This window comes from Scardinius erythrophthalmus, assembly GCF_964197995.2.
Source record: "Scardinius erythrophthalmus genome assembly, chromosome: 12".
NCBI lineage: Eukaryota > Metazoa > Chordata > Actinopteri > Cypriniformes > Leuciscidae > Scardinius > Scardinius erythrophthalmus.
In genome coordinates, this window is record NC_138232.1 from 10,204,388 (window position 1) to 10,225,579 (window position 21,192).

At 38.3% G+C, this 21,192-nt stretch overlaps 2 protein-coding genes across 3 annotated transcripts; one reads left to right on the plus strand and one right to left on the minus strand.

Moving 5' to 3' along the window:
- Positions 1–293: 293 nt before the first annotated feature.
- usp4 (ubiquitin specific peptidase 4 (proto-oncogene)) lies at positions 294–16,871 on the plus strand. 2 transcript variants are annotated; one of them, XM_081380820.1, is made up of 23 exons: positions 530–690; positions 2,240–2,367; positions 2,593–2,661; positions 6,973–7,103; positions 7,478–7,604; positions 7,805–7,950; positions 8,057–8,118; positions 8,287–8,430; positions 8,655–8,772; positions 8,972–9,145; positions 9,243–9,401; positions 9,832–10,056; positions 10,142–10,225; positions 10,590–10,684; positions 11,093–11,275; positions 11,365–11,585; positions 11,726–11,950; positions 12,105–12,175; positions 14,020–14,135; positions 14,234–14,383; positions 15,813–15,916; positions 16,267–16,355; positions 16,526–16,871. In XM_081380820.1, the coding sequence occupies exons 1-23, from the start codon at positions 542–544 to the stop codon at positions 16,646–16,648; spliced, it is 3,093 nt and encodes a 1,030-aa protein (XP_081236946.1). In that variant the 5' UTR covers positions 530–541; the 3' UTR covers positions 16,649–16,871. The 2 variants fall into 2 exon arrangements, with proteins under 2 accessions (XP_081236947.1, XP_081236946.1); XM_081380821.1 differs by lacking the exon at positions 2,593–2,661 and having other exon boundaries at positions 294–690.
- A 2,364-nt stretch (positions 16,872–19,235) lies between these two features.
- On the minus strand, positions 19,236–21,109 carry gpx1b (glutathione peroxidase 1b). The gene is made up of 2 exons (XM_081380232.1): positions 20,782–21,109; positions 19,236–19,877 (listed from the first exon to the last, which is right to left on the minus strand). The coding sequence occupies exons 1-2, from the start codon at positions 21,001–21,003 to the stop codon at positions 19,527–19,529; spliced, it is 573 nt and encodes a 190-aa protein (XP_081236358.1). The 5' UTR covers positions 21,004–21,109; the 3' UTR covers positions 19,236–19,526.
- Positions 21,110–21,192: the final 83 nt, after the last annotated feature.

The following is a 21,192-nucleotide window of genomic DNA, read 5'->3' on the forward strand; positions in this document are numbered from 1 at the left end:
CAGTTGATGGCATAGTTTTTTTTCCTACTATGGAAGTCAATGGGTGCCGTCCGTCAACTGTCTGGTTAAAAACATTCTTTAAAATATCTTCTTTTGTGTTGAAAAGATGAAAGGAACTCATACAGGTTTGGAACAACTTGAGGGTGAGTAAGTGGTGATGACTAAAGTTTCATTTTTGGGTTAATCCCGTTCAGACTGGTTTTGTGAACCGGTTCAACCGATGCATCGAAATGATCCGATCATCTCAAAATAATAGAAAATAATTTAAGGAACAATGTGACAAAAAGGTCATCTTGGTCAAAACTTGTTAAAGCGGCTGACAGGAATAAATAAGATGTCAGGGATGCAGACACCAATCTGTTTATCTTCCCAGAGCCCTAGCTTTTAATGAAGGACGGTACAATTTGTTTTAATTATCCACCGCACCTCCTTCATGTAACTACGGCAGTTCGGCAGCCTAGTAAGCGCGCACCCTCTAGCGCTGCGCGTCCCCCGTATACTTCAGCGCGCTCGCGATTACTGCGGGTTCACTCGCTGCACGATGGCGGAGGGAGGCGGACCCGAGTCGGGTACCGCTTCGGACCCTGACGAGAAGCCGGTGATCACACAGACACCAGTACCGTCCACCGAGAGTCAAAAGCAGAGCATCGGTACACTGCTGAAAACGCCACTTCGAAAGGGAGACGAGTGGTAAGAGGTTTTTAAATAATGCCGAAATCAAGGCACGCTTGTCGGCATCAGCTCAGGCCTACTGACGGAGACACCGGCTGCCGGAAATCCCTTCACTAGCTGGGCTGTGGACAACCACCTGCTTCGCTAACACCCGTAAACTAGCAGGCTCCCGTTATTATCAAGGCGGTGTACACAGCAAGCGTGCGTTTTAATATAATAAAGATTTAACACTATTTATATCGGTTAGAAAACTAGGAAGCTGTCTTGTAGCTAGTTAGCACAGATTAACCAGCCGTAGCCTCTTATTTCACCTCAACTGTCAAGGTTCTTCTGCTTAAATGTCTCCTTTATGTATTAATAAGACGTTTTCAGACACTTTAGTCGCTGAAGGGTTGGTAAATAAACGCAACCACCCCGTTGTCGGTTATCAGTTCTCTGATAACAGCGTCAGGCATGTAAGGCACTTCATTAGCCGAGGCTAGTTAGCCAGGCTAGTTTGTGTTTCATTGCCGAGTTAAGTGTTATTTTCTGTCAGACGTCAACCTTATTTTTGAGGAACTGTCAAACTAGATTAAAATTACTGTCTAACTTCTCCCTGTGAAGTTGTGGGGAATACTAAGCTACCTCAACGAGTATTACAGTAAGGCAGTGCTTTGTCATGGCCTTTGGATAACACCCAGTCACTCACAATGTTGTTTGCCAATAGAAGAGTTTATGACACTGATATTAAACATACACACAAAATACACCTGGAATTAATGGCAAACACATTTATACAATATTTAGCATGTAAACCCGTTAGTATATGAAAGTATTTGGATAACCTGTCCACTTTTATTTTGAAAACTGTGTGTAAGAAAAGCCTAGTGACTCACTCGAATGGACATTTAAATTTCAGTAGGATTAAAAGTACTTTCAGTATATAGACTTTTAATAAAAATAATTAATTTAATCAAACAGGTAACAACTTGTGTTGGTAAGGTCGCTTTACTCTATTTTTAGATAGAGCTTCATAGTTTAATTAATTAATGAACATTTTTAAATAAACAAAGGCTAGTTTACCCAATTTTTTTTATCTAATGCCCAGTCTTTTCATTGAATTTAAAAGATGTTAGACGAAAAGTTATGAGACAATAAATGTTATGTTACAATAAATGAATGGTTCTGAATTTTCCACTACAGCGACAATAAACATCTCCTTTTCTGTTTCACAGAAGAAAGTTATATCTTAGTAAGCAATGACAATTTTGACTATTGGGTGACCCATCCCTTTTAATTTGGACTTTTGACGTTTCGTATCAAACTATAATGTCTGTCCCTTGGCGGAGTGGAATCAAATGCTAACAAGCTTATGTAGTGGAACAAGTTCCTACTTTGGATGAGATTAAGAAAGACCTTATTGACCTTACTGAATATCCTCATTGACTGCTCTATATTGGTAGATGTGTAACAACACAATAGATATTTGCTTTGCTATCAGTTTAGGCCTTACATTTTAGGAGACCAACACATTTATTGTCCTTCCCGTGACTTTCACTGATCTCATTCTATTGTTCTACCTGTTTAGGTATTTGATTGACAGCCGGTGGTTCAAACAGTGGAAGAAATATGTGGGCTTTGACAGCTGGGATTTGTACAATGTTGGAGAGCACAATCTGTACCCGGGACCCATTGACAACTCTGGACTCTTTTCAGGTAATGAATGTTGAGTGTTGTGCCTATCTTTGCTTTGCCACACTCTCATAGATGGGTGTTGTGAAAAATGGGTTTATTTTGCCAGCAGTAAAAAAACTGATTTTGATTATGATTTTGTTATCATAATACTGGAGACATTTTTATCAGCTTTTAAAAATATGAATGCTTATTCCATTATGTATGTGAATATCTGATTCAAAGCTGTGTGGGTAATTTAATTTTAAGGTGCTTACAGACAGTGCTGGACTGGGACTAAAAAGTGGCTCTGGAATTTCTGGCACAGTGCGGCCCACGGTACCCGGTCCGCAACACACCAAACATAACACAACTGCTCATTTTCCGCAGAGCAATTTTTAACACCACTTTCTACAGGGCTCGACAATAAGGACTGCCTGATGGCCCGGGGCATTTTTGCACATTTTTAAGCCTTGCCAATTTAAATATTCAAGCGCACGTAGACCCGAAAGTACCCACGTCTCTCAGTTTGGTACTCGTGCTGTATGAAAAGTAGGGATGTCCAGATCCGATCACGTGATCGGAAATCGGGCCCGATCACGTGGTTTCAGACTCGATCGGAATCGGACGTTACCTCCCGATCAGGACTCTGATATATATGTATATATATTCTCATTATTTTTTTAACACATCTATAGTTATGCGGTGGCACAGAGTTAGACCCTTATGACGCAAAAACAGCAACGCGTGCGGCATGACATCACTTTGTTGCAGTCAGAGACGTATGATGTGTAAAACCAAGTGAAAAACAAGTGAAAGCGCGGGCGCGCCGCTGTCTCCTCCTTTCCACAAGCGCTTGCTCTCTTTGGCGTCTGTCGTTGCTATGCAACCATGAACTGCACTCTCCATGATGACAAGGAAGTATCAGCAAAAGATTAATAGATTTCTAGCCCTTGCATTAGCTTTACTAAGATATATTTATGGAGATGAAAAATAATAAGGCGCCCCGTACAGCTATGATCAGATGTTCGGCCGAGCATTCAATGTTGTCACGCTGTAAGCTGATCAGTTGGTTCGTTGCTGCCGCGCTCTATCACTCGCACTGTGTCGCACACCATAAAGAGCAAAATGGTTTTTAATGTTTCAGTTTCTTAATGTTTCAGATTAAAATGACATAATTTGGAAGCGGATAATTTCTTCACAAACAGCTCATTATGACTCAAAATGATAGAATGCTGCACCTACACTCGATAGTGTGAATAAGATCAGCGCAACGCAGACCACTGCATTGACAGCGTGAAACATATGATCTGTATACGGCCAGGGCTCAGCAGAAGACAGAAAATGCCGGTCCAGCGCTGATTGAGGAATTAAATTCGAAAATAAAAGACAGTTTGACACATTTTTTTCTCGCATCTTTTTAATCATTTGCTCTGAGATGAAGCAAATATATTTGTGCGGGAATTTCTCGCACTATAAAAACTAACCTTGCGGGAATGGTTTAAATTATGCACAATCCCCGCATTCCCGCACCGAAATTCAAGCCCTGCAAAAGTGAAGAATTTGTTATTTATTACATAAATGCTTGTTTAAGCTACCTCACAGAAGTGCTCTGTTTGTAAGAGTTGTTGAATGTTAAAATAAGGTGAATTAATGAAAAAAATAAGGAACATCCTGGATCTGTTTTTTCGCTCTTCTTTATTCTTTTTGTATGTATTATAGAAGTATCGGATCGGGACTCGGTATCGGTAGATACTCAAAATCAAATGACTCGGACTCGAGGGCAAAAAAACCTGATCGGGACATCCCTAATGAAAAGTTTTGTGCGCAGGAACACACATCCAAAGCGCATGCCCAGAACGCCGCGTCCCACAGCGCGCGGATACTTTCACGTCTTCCTGAGCTTGCACGGACATATTCGCACAAAATTGGCAAATTGCACGTCTTGTCGAGTATCATCGTAAACATAGCCAGTTAAACATTAAACGTAAACATCAAATGTTAACATCTGAGATAATATGCATATGTAACAGTATAGCTATTGGATCTGTGTAGCTCTTAAAGTGACAGCAGCCTAATTCCTGTTTCTGTCTGTTTTTATTTTAATCAAACATAAGAGAGAAAAAAAATCTCTCACTGCTCTTGACTGAATAACTGTAATAAGGTACTATTACTATTTCTGTACCCTACCTGAAAATCTAGTTAAGACCTACATGATAAACCTGAAAAGAACAGTTTATTTCATTTGTATGTGTTTGTTCTCGTAATTGCTTGTAATTTGACTATTTGTTCTTATTTTATTACTGACTGTAACAATATTTAAAATTTATATGAGTTAGGCTTGTAGCTTTTGGTTTCATAACCTTATGTATTAAAGGCAGGGTAGGTAGGATTTTTCAAAAAAAAAAAAAACATTCCAAATTTGTTTAAACTGTCTTTATATACCAATACATAATTAAAATGTAAGTACTCTGAAAAAGAGAGTTTAAAAATCGAGTGTCTGTAGACCTCTCACGACTGTTGTAAACACAGCTAATTATTTCCATTCACTCCTTCCAAAGCCACGCCCCCAAAACACATGAACACGCGACGCCAAACGCTCAGGCTCAGCTGGAAGACACATTTATTTACCTGAGACGAGTGGAGAGGAAGGAGCGCAGTGCATGCAGTGACATCATGTCAGAATCACATGTAATAAAATACCTAACTTTATCACTATAAATATAAACAAATAAGATGGCTTTTAGTACTCACTATCAAGCTAGCATATCGATACTGGTAAAGTTTAAAATATATTTTGTTTGATTCGGTAAAGAGCTATATTTAGGCTATAGGTAACGAGCTATATTTATAAGGCAAAGCTAAAAACAGGTTGCATTGATACACGTTTTTCCATTACCATCAGTTACACTGTGATGAAGGTGAATTTCGTGTAAGATTCATAACATATACAGTGTTTTGCATGTAAGAGTTTCCACGATGAAAACATTGTTGACTCTGATGAGGACTAACGTTACACTCCGGTGACAAGTACCGCATCGTCGGTTCGAGGACAGGTCCGGGGTCGAGGGCGAAGCAGAGGAGGTCGTTCAAGAGTGCGGGCAACCAGGGTCCGAGGAAGTAGTTTTTGCCTTGTTTGCCTTCGCTGACTGCATATGCAGGTGCTTTGAATTTTGAATGCTCTTTCTCTGCCATAATTTTACACTTCGTAGGTTCCGCGCCTCTTGCCCTCCTCAAATCAAACGGGTGCGCGCGCATATGGGCAGATCTAGCAACAGGGGTGGTAGCCATGGTTGCGAGAGAGAGAGTGACAGTCGCCCAAACCAATCAATTGTTTCGTCCCGATTGGAAATATTGAGCTGTTTATTGCAGATTAAAAGGTCTACAGTCACTCGATTTTTATACTCTCTTTTTCAGAACACTTACATTTTAATTATGTATTGGTATATAAAGACAGTTTAAACAAATTTGAAAAAAAGTGTTTTTATAAAAATCCTATCTACCCTACCTTTAAGGTTACATGGATCAAAAACAACGAAAACAATGACTAGGCCTATTTTATTTTATTTTATTTTATTTATTTATTACTTTTTTTTGTGGTGGGGCCAGTGAAAACTTAGGCAGGGCAAGTAAAAAATTTAACCACTGACCCAACCACGCAAGTAGAAAGAGCTGTACTAACTTAAAAATATAACAATAGCGAAATATAAATGATATTTAATTTTTTTTTACTGAAATAAAATTATTTCTGTGCTTATTAAAATTAATAAATGAATAATAAATAAATAAATGCAATTAGAGTAACAAAACATTATAGGGTTGTTACCAATCAAATTAAATCAGGCAGAATCCATCTTTGCACTGCAGAAGTGGCATTTAGATGTTTTTACACTGTTAACAAATGCATAAATGTAATAATATTTTTAAAAATGTAATATGACATTTTATGAAAAAAAAAAATTAAATATTAAATTTTGGGGGGGAAAATTAAATCGAAAACTAAAACCGCTGGGAAAACTCCCGGTGCTCCAGATGGCCAGTCCGCCCCTGCTTACCGAGTATGTAGTTTTGACAATTCAGTCTTAAAGGGATAGTTCTTAATTTTTCACTCTCATGTCATCCCAAACTCAACTGTATTTCTTCAGTAGAACACTAAAGGAAATCTTTTTCCTTTCTCTTCCATAAATCACTACTGACAAGATAATTCATATCTTTTCATTTATTTATTTTTTCTAAATGATTCATTCATGAATCGGATCTTATTCTTGAGTTTAGTTCACTGACTCAATGATCCAGACACAGCATTTCTTGAGTTAACAGCACACTGGAGGGGAAGCTTGTCCTTGATTAATTACTTAAATTGATGTTTATCACCCAAAGCAATCATGTGACTTTGGAAGATTTGCAATATAGTTGTGTTGGCATTTTTATTGGTGCTGTTCATTCTTTTTGAAGCTTGAAATCTTCCAAAGCGACAAGTACATTTTCCAAAATCTATCCTTTGTGTTTTATTGAAGGAAGTAAATTTTTAATATTTTCGCCACGATTTTCTGAGCCCAGCATGGCTTATTCTGTTTGATAATACAGTGTAGTGTTAAAGGGTTATAATGTGTTTTTCTAACGATTTCCCCTTTTCTCTCTCTATCATAGATCACGAGTCCCAGACGTTGAAAGAGCATCTCATAGATGAGTTAGACTATGTTTTAGTGCCTACAGAGGCCTGGAATAAGCTGGTCAGCTGGTATGGCTGTCTGGAGGGTCAGAAACCCATCATCAGAAAGGTTCCCCCTATTTCTTTGTTTTGCTCTGTTGCTTTGTCTCTTTCTTTATTTGTGATGCTCATAATGTAGTATGAATTAAAAATTTTACTTGCTATTTAAAATTTAATGTTTTTCAGATTGTGGTAGTCTCTTTGTTTTTCATTTTCCTTTTTGATGCCTTTATTTACCCATGTCTGATATACATGAGTGATTAACACAGGCAGAGTTACATGGTTATATTATTTTCATGTGGTAATTGCATTTAAACAGTTATACAGTTAATGATTTAATTAAGGTATGTTGAGTTGAGAGATGCAGATTGAAATGCTTTGAATGCTTTTCTTTTGCTATGTCTTTGAGTGTTAATTCATTGTTTTTGAAAACGTGTTTTCCAGGTTGTTGAACATGGAATGTTTGTGAAGCATTGTAAAGTGGAAGTGTATTTGCTTGAGCTGAACTTGTGTGAAAATGACAACATGGAAAAAGTTGTCACCCGCCATTTCAGCAAAGCAGACACTATAGGTATGAGATTCATAAGAAAATATCAGTTTTCCTCCTCAGTAGTATTTGCATCACTGATTTTATCCATTATCACCAAAAACTAAAACTGTTCATTCATTTTAATTGTTTACAGCTATTATCAGCAGCTCTGCATGTGTTTTCCCTTTCAGTTCTAACTCAAAATTGCCCTTATACAAATTATTTGTTTTTTTACCCTCTAGATACTATTGAGAAGGAAATGAGGACTTTATTCGACATCCCATCTGAAAAGGAAACTCGTCTTTGGAATAAATATATGAGTAACACTTATGAACAACTTAACAAGCTTGACAGCACTGTACAGGACGCAGGGCTTTTTCAGGGGCAGGTAAACCATTGCGCTTTATTTCATTCCAGTTGTGGTTGGTTTGAGGCTGATTGACATTTTCAGAGGGTTTATGAATTCACATCATCAATCTCATTTCATTCCTCAGGTGCTTGTTATAGAGAAGAAGAATGAGGATGGCACATGGCCTAGACAGACCTGCCATTCCAAGTATGTACATGCAGTTTAGGTTGTTCTCACACTTAAGCAGCTTAATGTTTAAAAAGAACTCTCTAGTTTCAGAACTGGAGTAGTTTTAAATCAGTTACTTTGTCTTGCCACTCGTTATTCTAAAATTGCTTTGAATAACCCTAACAAAATTCTTTGATTTATGCCTAGGTCCAGTACTTCCACCTCTCGGAATTATACAACCTCCCCAAAACTTTCTTCGAACTCATCTGCTACCATATCCTCCACAATAACAAATGGGGATAGCAATAGCAACTCTGGCTACATGCTGAACAACAGTACTTCTGGTAACAGGTCAGCTTGAACATTATATAACATAAAACTATCTCAGATTGCTCCACAGTTAGTTTAGTTCCTTACTGAAAGAATTTAAACAGGGAACTGAAACAAGGTTTCAGTTCAAGGTCAGGTTTCCTGTATTCAGCATTTAGTTGACCGATTGTGGTGGTCTAAATAGGCTTAAATTGTGCTGTTAACTCATAGTAAATGTCTTTGCTAACCCACCATATCTGTTGCAGATTGGGAAGTTATAACTCCTACAGCTCCTCTTACAGTTACAGAGAATCTGCCGCTCAACCAGGCCTCTGCGGTCTGAGCAACCTGGGCAACACCTGTTTCATGAACTCTGCCCTCCAGGTACTCAAGTGCATATGCATTGCATGTTTTGAAATCTGAAATTTGCTGTCTTTGCTCATGGGCACTTGGTTCAGCTGATGACCGTCGATAGAAAAAGATGCTTTTGGGCCCAGATGGTGTTATGATATCTAGCAGTTAGCTAGATCATGCTAACCAGCCAAACCCTTATTCTTTGAGACAATTTTCCTTTTAATTCCAGTGCCTGAGCAATACTCCCCCTCTGACGGAATATTTTCTGGAGGACCGGTATGAGGCCGAGATCAACCGGGAAAATCCATTAGGGATGCGAGGGGAGATTGCAGAGGCCTACGCAGATCTGGTCAAACAGACGTGGCTTAGTCGGAGCAGTTACGTGGCTCCACGCACTTTTAAAGTGAGTGAATCTATGTTTGATAAGTTACTCTGGAAGTCGATTTACATTTCCAACATACCCTTAATTTGAATGTTAAGTTTCTCCTCTCTCTGTTTAGACCCAGGTGGGTCGGTTTGCCCCGCAGTTCTCAGGGTACCAGCAACAAGACTCTCAGGAGCTACTGGCCTTTCTGCTGGACGGCCTACATGAGGATCTTAACCGTGTTAAGAAGAAGCCTTACCTGGCCCTGAGAGATGCTGAGGGACGGCCTGATGAGGTAAACCTCACTTCATGTGTAAACCACAACAAGACGTGTTATAGGTAAAAAACAAATTCAGAAGAAGTCAAAACGACCGGGATAAAGCTATAATGCTGCACAAGTCCTGAAAAGTGAAGCCAAAGCATTTTGATAGCCCCCTGGTGGCTGGCTGCAGTATAAGCCATAAATCCCACCCTCTCCATGTAATCGAATGTGACAGGAGGCAAACTAAAAAACCCAATTAACACTTCAAACAATTTTTTTGCAAAGATTTTTTGTCATTTTTTGTTGCTCTAATCACGCAAATGTATGTTCAAGTGTTCATTGTTCCAATAAGTTTGGTTTTATTTGGTGCTGTAAAAACGGGATGCAATGATTGACAGCTGAAAAATTTGGCCCTTAAACTGAAGAATGTTGCTTGACTTGTGGGTATCTCATTTGTCTGTAGATTGTAGCTAAGGAAGCATGGGCAAATCACCGGTTGCGGAATGATTCCATTATCGTGGACATCTTCCACGGCTTGTTCAAATCTACGCTGGTCTGCCCAGAATGCTCCAAAGTTTCCGTTACCTTTGACCCCTTCTGCTACCTCACGCTGCCCCTGCCCATGAAAAAGGATCGCACTATGGAGGTGTTCCTGGTCCGCACTGACCCGCAGTTCAGACCCATGCAAGTAAGACCCTTTTTTCCTGAAAACACTCAGGCACAGGTTTTAATTTTTATGATGTTGGCTAAAAGATCCATTTGTTATCTTCCAGTACCGTGTTGTGGTTCCCAAAATGGGTGTTGTAGCAGACCTGTGCAGTGCTTTGGCCAAGCTATCTGGACTTCCTTCAGACAATGTAAGACTTTTTTTGTTCCTAGCATTTCAACCTAACAATCACCTTTCCATTATTTATGATTCTTAAAGAGAGAGTTCTCTCAAAAATAGAACAATTGGCCTGCTGTTCCAAACCCCTATAGCTTTCTTGAAATAAAGCATATACATTTTAGTGTTTTTTTCTTTTGGAGTTTGAGAGGACTAGGTGTCTGTATTCTTGCATTTAAGTGGAAAAGAACATTTCATTTTGTGAAAAAAAAAAATAAAATAAATAAAAAGTCATGAATTTGAGACAAAATGAGGTTGAGTAAATTATGGCTGTTTTCAATTTCTACTTGTTTCTTCATAACATTAGTAACTTAGTATTCCTGCTTTGACTCTTCTAGATGGTTGTGGCTGATGTTTACAATCACAGATTCCACAAAATCTACAAACGGGATGACGGTCTCAATCAAATAATGGAGAAGGATGACATTTTTGTGTAAGCCATCTCTTAAATTCTACTTACCAATACCGTTCAAAAGTCGGTAAGATTTTGAATGTTTTTGAAATGAGTCTCTTATGCTCATCAAGGCTGCATTTATTTGATCATAAATAAAGTAAAAAACGTAATATTATTGAAATTTTATTTGTTTTAAATGACTTTATTTATTTATTATTGAATACATTTTAAAATGGCATTAATTCCTGTAATGGCAAAGCTGAATTTTCAGCAGCCAATAAGTTCAAAAGCATTTTATTTTATTTTTTCAAAAAAATCTTACTGACCCTAAACTTTTGAATGCTCATGTTTGTTCATTAAATTGTATTACATACTATAGGTTTTGCCAGTTCAGCTGAGCGTGGTGTTGTTTTAGTGGTCTTTACTGATTGTGTCTTTGTGGTTTAGTTATGAGGTGTTAGAGGAAGATAGCGAGAGGATGAACCTGCCAGTGTACTTCAGAGAGAGGCATGCTAAGCACAGTGGAGGCTCTTCAGGCACAATGCTCTTTGGCCAGCCTCTCCTCATAACCGTCCCGCGCCACAACCTCACCGTGGATACCCTCTATGAGCGCGTGCTGGAGAGGATCGGGTTGGTATTCTGCTTTATTGGTTTATTCTAATGTTACACTGATTCTGTCATTTCACACTTGGTTGACATTTTATTCTCTTTTGTTTTAGGCGTTACGTTAAACGTTCACAGGGAACCATTACAGACAGCAGAGCATCTGCCTCAGCCACATCGTCTAGCAGCAGCCAATCACCAGAATGCCTCGCTTCAGTGTCCACTCACAGCACAGGGCTGAGTAGCTGCAGCAGCCCGGTTTCAGATGGAGCTTCCTGCAGCGCTGGATCCAACGGGAGCAACCACTCCAGCAACGGCCCCAATGGAGTCTGTGATGGTAGGACACTCCAACTTGTTATAGAGCTCCCAAATGCTGTATTCATAGTCATCCATTTTAGATTTGTATTTGTATTTTTAATTTTTATCCCCTCCAGACATCTGACACAGGTCTGATTTTGTTGTATGCATGTGTTTTAGGCGACGAGGAAGCCATGGACCACCAGGAGAGTCCAGAACCAGAAAACAGCCACTCAGACACTGTGGATGGAGAGGAGGATTCTGAACCTGAGAATGGGCCCAATAGCAGCGGTGGAAAATCTTTTACTTCTCGGCCAAAACTCTTTTCTTTCAGCATGGTCAATTCCTACGGCACAGCCAACATCAGTTCTCTCCCGTTTGATGGCAATCTCCTAAAGCTCACAAGTAACTATCACATTTTTTACATTTCATGCAAAAAATTAATCAAATGAATCAGGTGAATTACTAAATGTGAAACACGTTTTTGTCTAATGTGAACTCTTTAGGATCACTTGCATTATATCATTAAGTCAAAACTGATAGAAATGCCTTTCTACAGCTCACTCAACAGTAGCCATTGATTGGGACTCAGACACGAAGAAACTATGCTACGATGACCAGGAAGCTGAGGTAATGATCTCCATTCCGCTAACTGTTCAAAACTACACAACTTTTTAAATGTGCAGCGTCAGTAAGATTTATTTTATGCTCACCAAGGCTGCATTTATTTGACCAAAAATATAAATGGTAATATTGTGAAATATTACAATTTAAATAACCAAATTGATTATTAAATAATCAATAAATTGATTTTGTTTTTGGGGACTGCTGGAACAGGATTTCATGCTTGAATGTTCAAAAAACGCATTATTCTTCCCAGTCTGTCAGTAACGCTCTGGGGTGCGTTTCCCAAAAGCATCGTTAGCCAACTATGGTCGCAAGTTCCGTCGTTCTCAGCATAGTTCAACGAGTCTGTGTTTCCCGAAACCATAGTTCCAACGAACATTCGCAAACAGCATCGCAAAGTTGTGTGGTTTGATCAACAGCTCTCGACCTGTGGTTGGAAGCATAGTTTCGTGTTTACATAATATGTGGACTCAATAAATCCTTATCTTGAGCCAAATAAGCAAGCTGACATTCAGTACGATCTGTATCTTTTATTTCAAATACATACAAATGTAATTGCGTATTTTAGTTTGTCAAGAGATTTAAAGCGTAATTTTTGATGAGTGCGAATGTGCTCTAGTACGTAACAACGAGCCTATGATTGAATCTGGAAAAAAAGCAAAATAACAGAGAAAAATTCGAAATAGTCCTCAGATGTCATGTCTGTAATTTATAGCAAAACAACTACCATTAATTCGATCTCAAACAGATTCATTAAAATTAGTTTTTACTCCACCACATGTGTGACTTCATTAACCAATGTGGTTGAACGACCAGTTTGCTACAATACAGTTTCGGGAAACAGTCGTGACCAGCCGTGAGTTTCAACCAAGCGGCAACCTTCCCGTCTCTCTCTTGAAACAACACAAAAGTGATTTAAACTGCAATTCATCGGCTGACCGCTAGAGACAGGCTCCAGAAGAGAGTCAATCCCATAGACCCCCCCATGTTAAAATGCCCAACTTATCATCAAAAAAATAATTACAAAAAGTGGTTTTATATAGCTTATGTTGCCCTTCATGACAACTGTGAGGGGTGTGAATTGTTTTATAACTCATCCATTTAAAATATATTAAATCTGAAAGTTCTGCATTATTAAGGGCGTGGCCACTTGAGTGACAGGTGGATTGCCGCTGCCGTCACTACTAGCTGTTTGTCTGCTGTCTGTTAGCCATCATTTTTGCCCATTTTCGTTTATCCGTGAGTGATGCGCGGTGACACGCTACCAAGATTGCGACTGCCAGCTCCGTCCACTTTGGGCTTCAAAAATGCTCTTCAGAAACCTACGATTGACGTCACGGACACGCCCATATTTTTTTTACAGTCTACGGTTTCAACACACTAATAATTTGTTTTGCAAATGCATTGGCCGTGAATTATTTAAATGAGAAATATTGTGACGTGTACATTCCTGGAAGAAAACTCAAGACTATAATCGAGGCATTTCAGAGAATTCAGAAACAGTCCTTACTGATATAGAGAATAACTCCCTTTAGAATGGACTTTGTGCTTTGCAACTTTACAGACCCTTTTTCATGCTCAAACAGTAACATAACACTAAAGAAAGTCCAAAAAGGTGAAAAAGCATTATATATATTTTAAAAATCGACTAGTTGATGGGTTGTTTAAATGACTAGTTGATTAATCAATGTTGAGCAAGTCCTGTGTAATTGGCGTCCAGTGAGATGTGACACAGTGGTCATCTGGTCAAAGATGTCTGTCATGCCAAAAATGGACTAGTCAACCATCTTTCCTTTCAGCTACCTGTGCTAAGTGTCCTCGGACATTAATGTGAAGTCTCTCCCCAGGCCTATGATAAACATGAGAGTATGCTACATGCTCAGAAGAAGAAGACCACAGTAGCTTTACGAGAATGCATCGAGCTCTTTACTACAATGGAGACCTTAGGAGAACATGACCCCTGGTGAGGAGCCCCTGCTTTCCAAGCTCAAATGTTTTACCAAAGTATAACCACATTTAGTGCAGTTGTAATGTGTGTGTGTTTGCTGTGCTCCTCTGTAGGTACTGCCCCACGTGTAAGAAACACCAGCAGGCCACCAAGAAGTTTGACCTGTGGTCTCTCCCACGCATTCTGGTTGTACATCTGAAGCGTTTCTCTTACAACCGCTGCTGGAGAGACAAGCTCGACACGGTCGTGGACTTTCCAATTAGGTAAATCAGTTGTGAGACGACAGCTGCAGATGACAAAATTGAATGACAATCTGGATGGATGGAGTGATGGATCAATGAAGTGATGGATGGAGAGAGAGATATTTTAATTTATATAAATATTTATGTAATATATATGTATTATTATAATTGTTATTATTGCTATTTATTTAACTACTCTTAATGGTGTTCATTCTAAATTATATAATAGCTTAAAGGTTCTGTATGTAACTTTTTTTACTCTACTAAAGCATAAAAATACCATAATATTTTTGCAGATATTTAGGAAACATGCTAAGTTCTCATACTCGTTTCTCTGAAAAATACTTCTACAGCCAGTTATTTTACTTGTTCCGGGTTTTGTTTTGGTCAGTGTGATCTCGCCCACTGCTTGTCCACCCAATAGTATTTCAACCTGGGATGCCAGTTGGCAGGAAACAGTGTATCGCAGCCTTGGAAACGAGTAAACAAACTGGTCAGAGATGGCAGATTCCACACAACCTAAAGCCTCGGTATCCATCTAAAAATCTCTATGAACGAGAGCGTATTAAAACGTGGATAAATCAACTCATTAAGTTACAGTTGTGTGACAAACTGGCAACAGCGTGAGTGTTGAGTCTGAGGAGGAGGGGGAAGGGAAACAACGTTTTTTGTTATTTTGAATTTGGACTGCAGTACCTGTTTCAACCACTAGGTGTCATTCTTACAGAGCACCTTTAAAGCATGTAATAATCCTCCAAAGAGCATGGGATTTGTCCCTTAAATTAGTGTGTGCCCTCTTCATGTAAAGTGCTTTGTTAATTTCCCACCAGATGGCGCCAAGTTCTCTCCTCACCCTCACAGAAATAGGTTTTCATTGTCTTAAGCCAGTTTCAGAATGGCATCTGACTTCAGGTGTACATTTGTATTAGTACATAATTTTTTTCATTAAGTTAATTTTAGTTATAATGTAACGTTTATTCGTTGCATCCAGAATATTGACACTTCAGATACGAACAATGCCACACTTATGGGCAACTTGTTTTTCTCGCCATGATATTTGCCTTGAGCATTTGGCATTCATCCCATTTGGGTGCTCTAGGTCATCTCACTGAACGGGAAGCAGGAAAGAAAGCACAGGAGTCAGGTGCATTGCATCAGGTGTCAGTTTCTGGGAAGCTGAGTCATGCTTGCCTGGACAGACAAACCCATCCATTGTTCAGTGTGGTAAATGGAGTAGACTAACACAGTACTGGTAGTCTAGTTCATGGATGTATTGATAAAAAAAAAAAAATGTATGTGGTTGAAATGTAAACTAATCCATTCCAACAGACACTCTTTCTGTTTGCGATTTAATATTTGGTAGTTTGTGTTTTGAGAATGGCTTTTTTTTTAAACTTCTTGAATTGTGATATTTTCATGTTTTTAAAAGAATGTTTACTTTCTTACACAGGGACTTGAACATGTCAGAGTTTGTTTGCGACCCCAAAGCTGACCCATATGTCTATGACCTCATTGCTGTTTCCAACCATTATGGAGGAATGGGTGGAGGCCACTGTAAGTCACTCTTACTGCTTGTCTCCCATTATTTCAAAACTCTTTAATTCCCTTTTAGTGAAAGCATATCCTATCTATTGTCCTTAATCTTTTAATTCTTTCTTTTGCAATCATTTCGATACATAACTGGCCAACTCACAGGTTGTGTCAGCAGCCTTTTATTTGCCCTTTATCACTTATTCTTCCTTTCAACTCTGATATCTCATGTTTGATAGATTTCTACAGAAACTTAAACACTGAGTTGATCATTTACGTATTTGTCATTGTATTGCTGCCTGGAAACGATAATTTAGTTTAGTTTGGATTACGCAAGTTCAGCGGTTGAGCAATACGTTTCATTCATCTTGCAGACACGGCATACGGCAAGAACAAGATGGATGGCAAATGGTATTACTTTGACGACAGCAGTGTGTCTGCTGCTACCGAGGATCAGATTGTGGTGAGACTCTTTAAACTTCTACTCTTTCCCTTTTATTAAAATATATACTTAGCAATCCTTTCCAGACTCATAAAGCATTCCTGTGGTTAGTGAATCTCAAAGAGACATTGTCGTCCCATAAAGGACGGTTTGTACACGGACTCAAAATTGTCTCTTTTTGTTCTCCACAGACTAAAGCAGCCTACGTGCTTTTTTACCAACGTAGAGACGCAGACACACCGTCCAAACCCACCCCTTCCGCATCACTAGGCGGAGCTTCAGAGACCCCGGACGACCACATGGACACCAACTGATTTTCTTTTAGTCTTTCAAGGACTGGCACTGAAACAAAAACTACACAAAGATGAAATCAGCAATGCATCGACGCACATCCCTGGCTACTTCAGTGACTATTAAAGGCTCACAAACAGGCCCTCTGTTTTTAGCTTTATTTTATTTTATTTTCTTTCACACATGCGTCTTTATCAAGAGCCAAAAAAGAATATTAATAATAAATAAAGAGAATTTTAGTTTGAAGCGTGACATGAAAGACTTTATTCTTGGACCTCGATGCCTGCTGATTATAGAAGCTTGTTTCTTTTAGTCTGAAATGAGAACGAGGGTAAAACGGCAATATAACCTCTCTTTGGACGACATGAATGTTAGGTGAAATAGATCAGGAGAGGGGAAATGCCTAAAAATAGACTATGTATGCAACATTACGCTTCTCTGAAATGTTAAATTATGCCTCTACCCACTCACGTTGGACTCTAGCTATCAGCATCTTGTAACATGTGCCTCCTGTGAAAAATAGACTCTCTGTGTTTAATAACTTAAGCGTGTGGTGACAAGCACGGAGATTCTCTCAGAGAAGCTTGCGCTCTTATATTAAATATTGTCTCCAGGTTTCCTTTATGCTATCACAAGCCACAAGTTTTGTTAAATATGCCATGCGGGAGAGTGTTGTCTTGAAATATTTCAATTTCAGAGCTGCTTGACTATATCACAATGTTAGGTTTATTATCATGATGTTTATTTAGGGCGGGGCTGATCTCTAATATATTCACACACAGCCTTCACACCCCAAAAACTGTGCAAAGGGAAGCTTAAGAATCAGTGGAACAAGTGAACGTAAGTCACGGTCGTGCCCCGAAACAGTTCCAAAGCTTCTCATTTCTGATCTGATGGTTTGTGCTTTAATAACACTCCCTTTTTTTTCTCTTTATGGTGGATGTTTCTCTCTAAATGGCTTCAGTCCAGAGAAATATGGAGTCTGCTTGTAACACTTGAACAGGTATATGTACACAACAAAGAGGAACACAAAGAATGGCCATTGTTTTAATTAAGAACAGCCTTAAAGATGCAGCTGTCGTTATTACATGAAGGTGTACATTGGGACATCTGCCCTGTGTTTAGATGTGGCATCGTGTGTCGGATGACGGCTCAAGACAAGTGCTTCATGCTGCTTCATACATGATACACAAAGCATATTCTTTTTTCTGTGTGACAAAACAGCATGCAAATTTTGAAATCTGCAAATTGATAACTAGATGGTTGTTCCTGGTGTTTACCTGTCTATGGTATTAGCATTCACTGACTGGTAAAAACAGCTATGAAATTTAGGACTTGAACTGATCATTGACTCGAGCTATCCCCCTGCAGCTCCTACATCAGTAAAACATTCATCTAAACATTTTTGTTTTGTAATTTCATAGACCTTTCTTGCATAGATGTACATTATCATAATCTGGGGCACAGTACATAGCTGCTTTGTGTTCTATTTATCATGCCAATATGTGCAACACCAGATTTTGATTAAGCCTATTTGAATTGAAAATATAATAAAATGTGGAAGCCTGATTATAGATAATGGCTTTGTTTTTTCTGTTTTCTTTTACAAGTTTAGTTTAAGCTAATCAGTTATGAATCCTAATCTACAGCATCAGTCTCACTCAGCAAGTTTCCACTCACCTACTTATTTATTATTTCTGTTTTACATTATTTTGAATAATACATGCATTCCTATAACTCAAACAGTAGTGTTGCACTAGCAATGCAAAGGTTTGATTCCCATGGAATGCAAAAACTGCTAGAAATTTGTAAACCTTGAGTGCAATGCAAGTTGCTTTGGATAAAACATCTGAATAATGCATAAATGTAATTGCAAAATTATCGGCAGGAAAGACTCGCACATCTAGAGCCAACAGTTTTGAGAGTACATTGGGAAAATGGTATTGATTTTGGCTGATGTAAATAGAAATGGGTGTATATGAATGTTTTCAATGGTTATTTAATAACGTGTGCGTTTAGGTATTTTAGTTCTGTTTATTGACTAATGTCAGGACATTATAAACACTAAGTTTGGAATAATTCTGATTTTTTAAATGTTTTTGAAAAAAGTCTCTTATGTTCACCAAGGCTGCATTTATTTGATTAAAATACATTAAAAACAGTAATATTGTGTAATATTATTACTATTTAAAAACTGTTTTCTATGTATTTTAAAATGTAACATTCCTTTGATGGCAAAGCTGTGTTTTCTGCATCATTACTTCAGTGTCTCATGATCCTTCAGAAATCATTCTAATATACTGATTCGGTACTCAATTCTTATATTTTAGATTTTCTAAATGAATAAAAAAAGAGAATTTTTGAATTTGAAGGTTAAGTGCAACTGCATGTAAACATGTTTGGTCTAGTAACTGCAGTGGGAAATTCTACTCCCAGCTCTCACACCCACACTAGAGATAAGTTTCCACTGGAACTCATTAATACAGAATGAACCTCTTCAATGAACCTGATGATCGGTACCGTATTACACAGCGGATAACACCTTAAAAGTCTGTCTTCCAGTTCTCCCAAGCTAACTGAAGATGAATCGAAAGAAGGAATTCTTGAGATATGAGTAAAAAACACATGTTTATTGGTCCAAAATGCATATTGTGCAATACAAGAGCTAAATGAAACTGTTCAGTTAGGACTTTTGCAGGGCATCAGCTGCTCCTCACAGACTAGCATGTTTACAGGAGCATCTTCATTAAGTAAAAGTCCAAACTCAGCAACATCATGCACACGAGAGCACAAACTACCTTGAAAACCTATTGAAGACCCATACAGGTTCAGGTATGCAAGCAGGATTATTATTGATTTATTTTGACACCCATTTGACCCCTTAAACCCTTAAAAGATATTTTAATTGGCTATGCTGAGAAGTTTCTTGATGTCTCCCTCGATGTTGCTGGTCAGGTATTTCCTGCTGTAGCGTTTGAATGGCACTCCATCAGATCCGATAAGAAACTTCTCGAAATTCCAAGCGATGTCGTTTCTGCATATGGGACTCCACACGATAAATTTGGGGTCGTTCATGAAGGTCATTGGGTCATCGTGTGGGAATGGAAGTTTCTCCTTGAGGAAGACGAAGAGAGGGTGAGCGCCTTTCCCGTTCACGTCGACCTTCTCCAAGAGCTGAAATTTAGGTTCATAGCCATTGCCAGGACGGACATACTTCAAGGACAAAAGGATCTCTTCGTTATGACAGTTTTCCTAAAAAAAAAAAAAAAAAAATGAATAGGCAACAGAATCACAAGCTATTTTTGAAATACTTTACAACAAGAATATAATCAAGGGTAAACCGTTAAGTATAGTCATTATTGCATTCTTAAATTAGGATAGGAGTAAAAAATTATACAAATAAACAGTAGAAAATCTAAAGTAGAAAAAGTAAAATGCCTGTTAAACTCAAGGAAAAAAAAAATACAAATGCTCACTGAGAGTTTATATTATCGCAGGAGCATTAATACAACTTTTCATTTTAATAATATATTAGTAAATGCAAATTTGCAAAATTAGCCAATTTGATGTAACTTAGTTTTGCTTTGGGTATGGAGTCTCTTACTGTTTTAAGAATATATTAACAATAAATCTAAATCTATTATTTAATTTGCTAAATATTTTTTTGCTTGCTTGAGATAATTATAAAAATAAATTATCATTATTATTTTTGATGTTATTAGTATTATTATATCTTAAACTAACTTATTGTTTCTCTTTGTAGGACAGCTGTCTGTATGTTTATTGTTCTTTAATTTTTCATTTAAAACTATGGCTTCAGGATCTGCATCCAAGACCAAGATATATAATATTTCACAGATCAGTAGTTAACATCCAAATATATATTATAAAAACATGTGAAAATATGTAAATCCAAGTTTATTGATATTTCAAGCTATTTTTAATGTAAAGTAACTAATGGTATTTTAAGCATTATATAATTTACACATAAATAAGTGTTACTGCCATTGACGTTAGTTTATCCAGATAAATCAGCATACATAAAAGAGGTGTAAGACAGACAGACAGCAGGGCATGACAGGTCAAGTGCGCCACAGGTTCACTGCAGTGAAGGGCTAATGAATGAATCAGACATGGTGTTGTCATCTATTCTTACCTGATACCCGAACTGATTGCAGGGGACTCCCAGAATCACAAGCCCTTTACCTGAGAAGCGCTCGTGGAGCTCGTTCATCTGGGTGTAATCCCTGGTGGTCGTTCCTCAAAGAGAAGCGACATTCTCGATTAGGACCACCTTACCCTGTAAAGAAGAAAACTTGAACTCCTCTCCTGTGAGGGTTTTTGCTGTGATGTCGTACAACGATTTTATTCCTGCCATGTTTATTCCTAGCCCGATGCCTTGCACACACACACACACACACAGGTATATGGAAAATGACACGATATAAAACTGTAAACTGAGAGGGCGGTCTGATATGCAGTGACCAATCATTGCAAGACTCTCCACGCCCACTTTTAACACACGCCCATAGAAAATTAGGGAGTGTCACCAAAGTGTTCAGTTTAC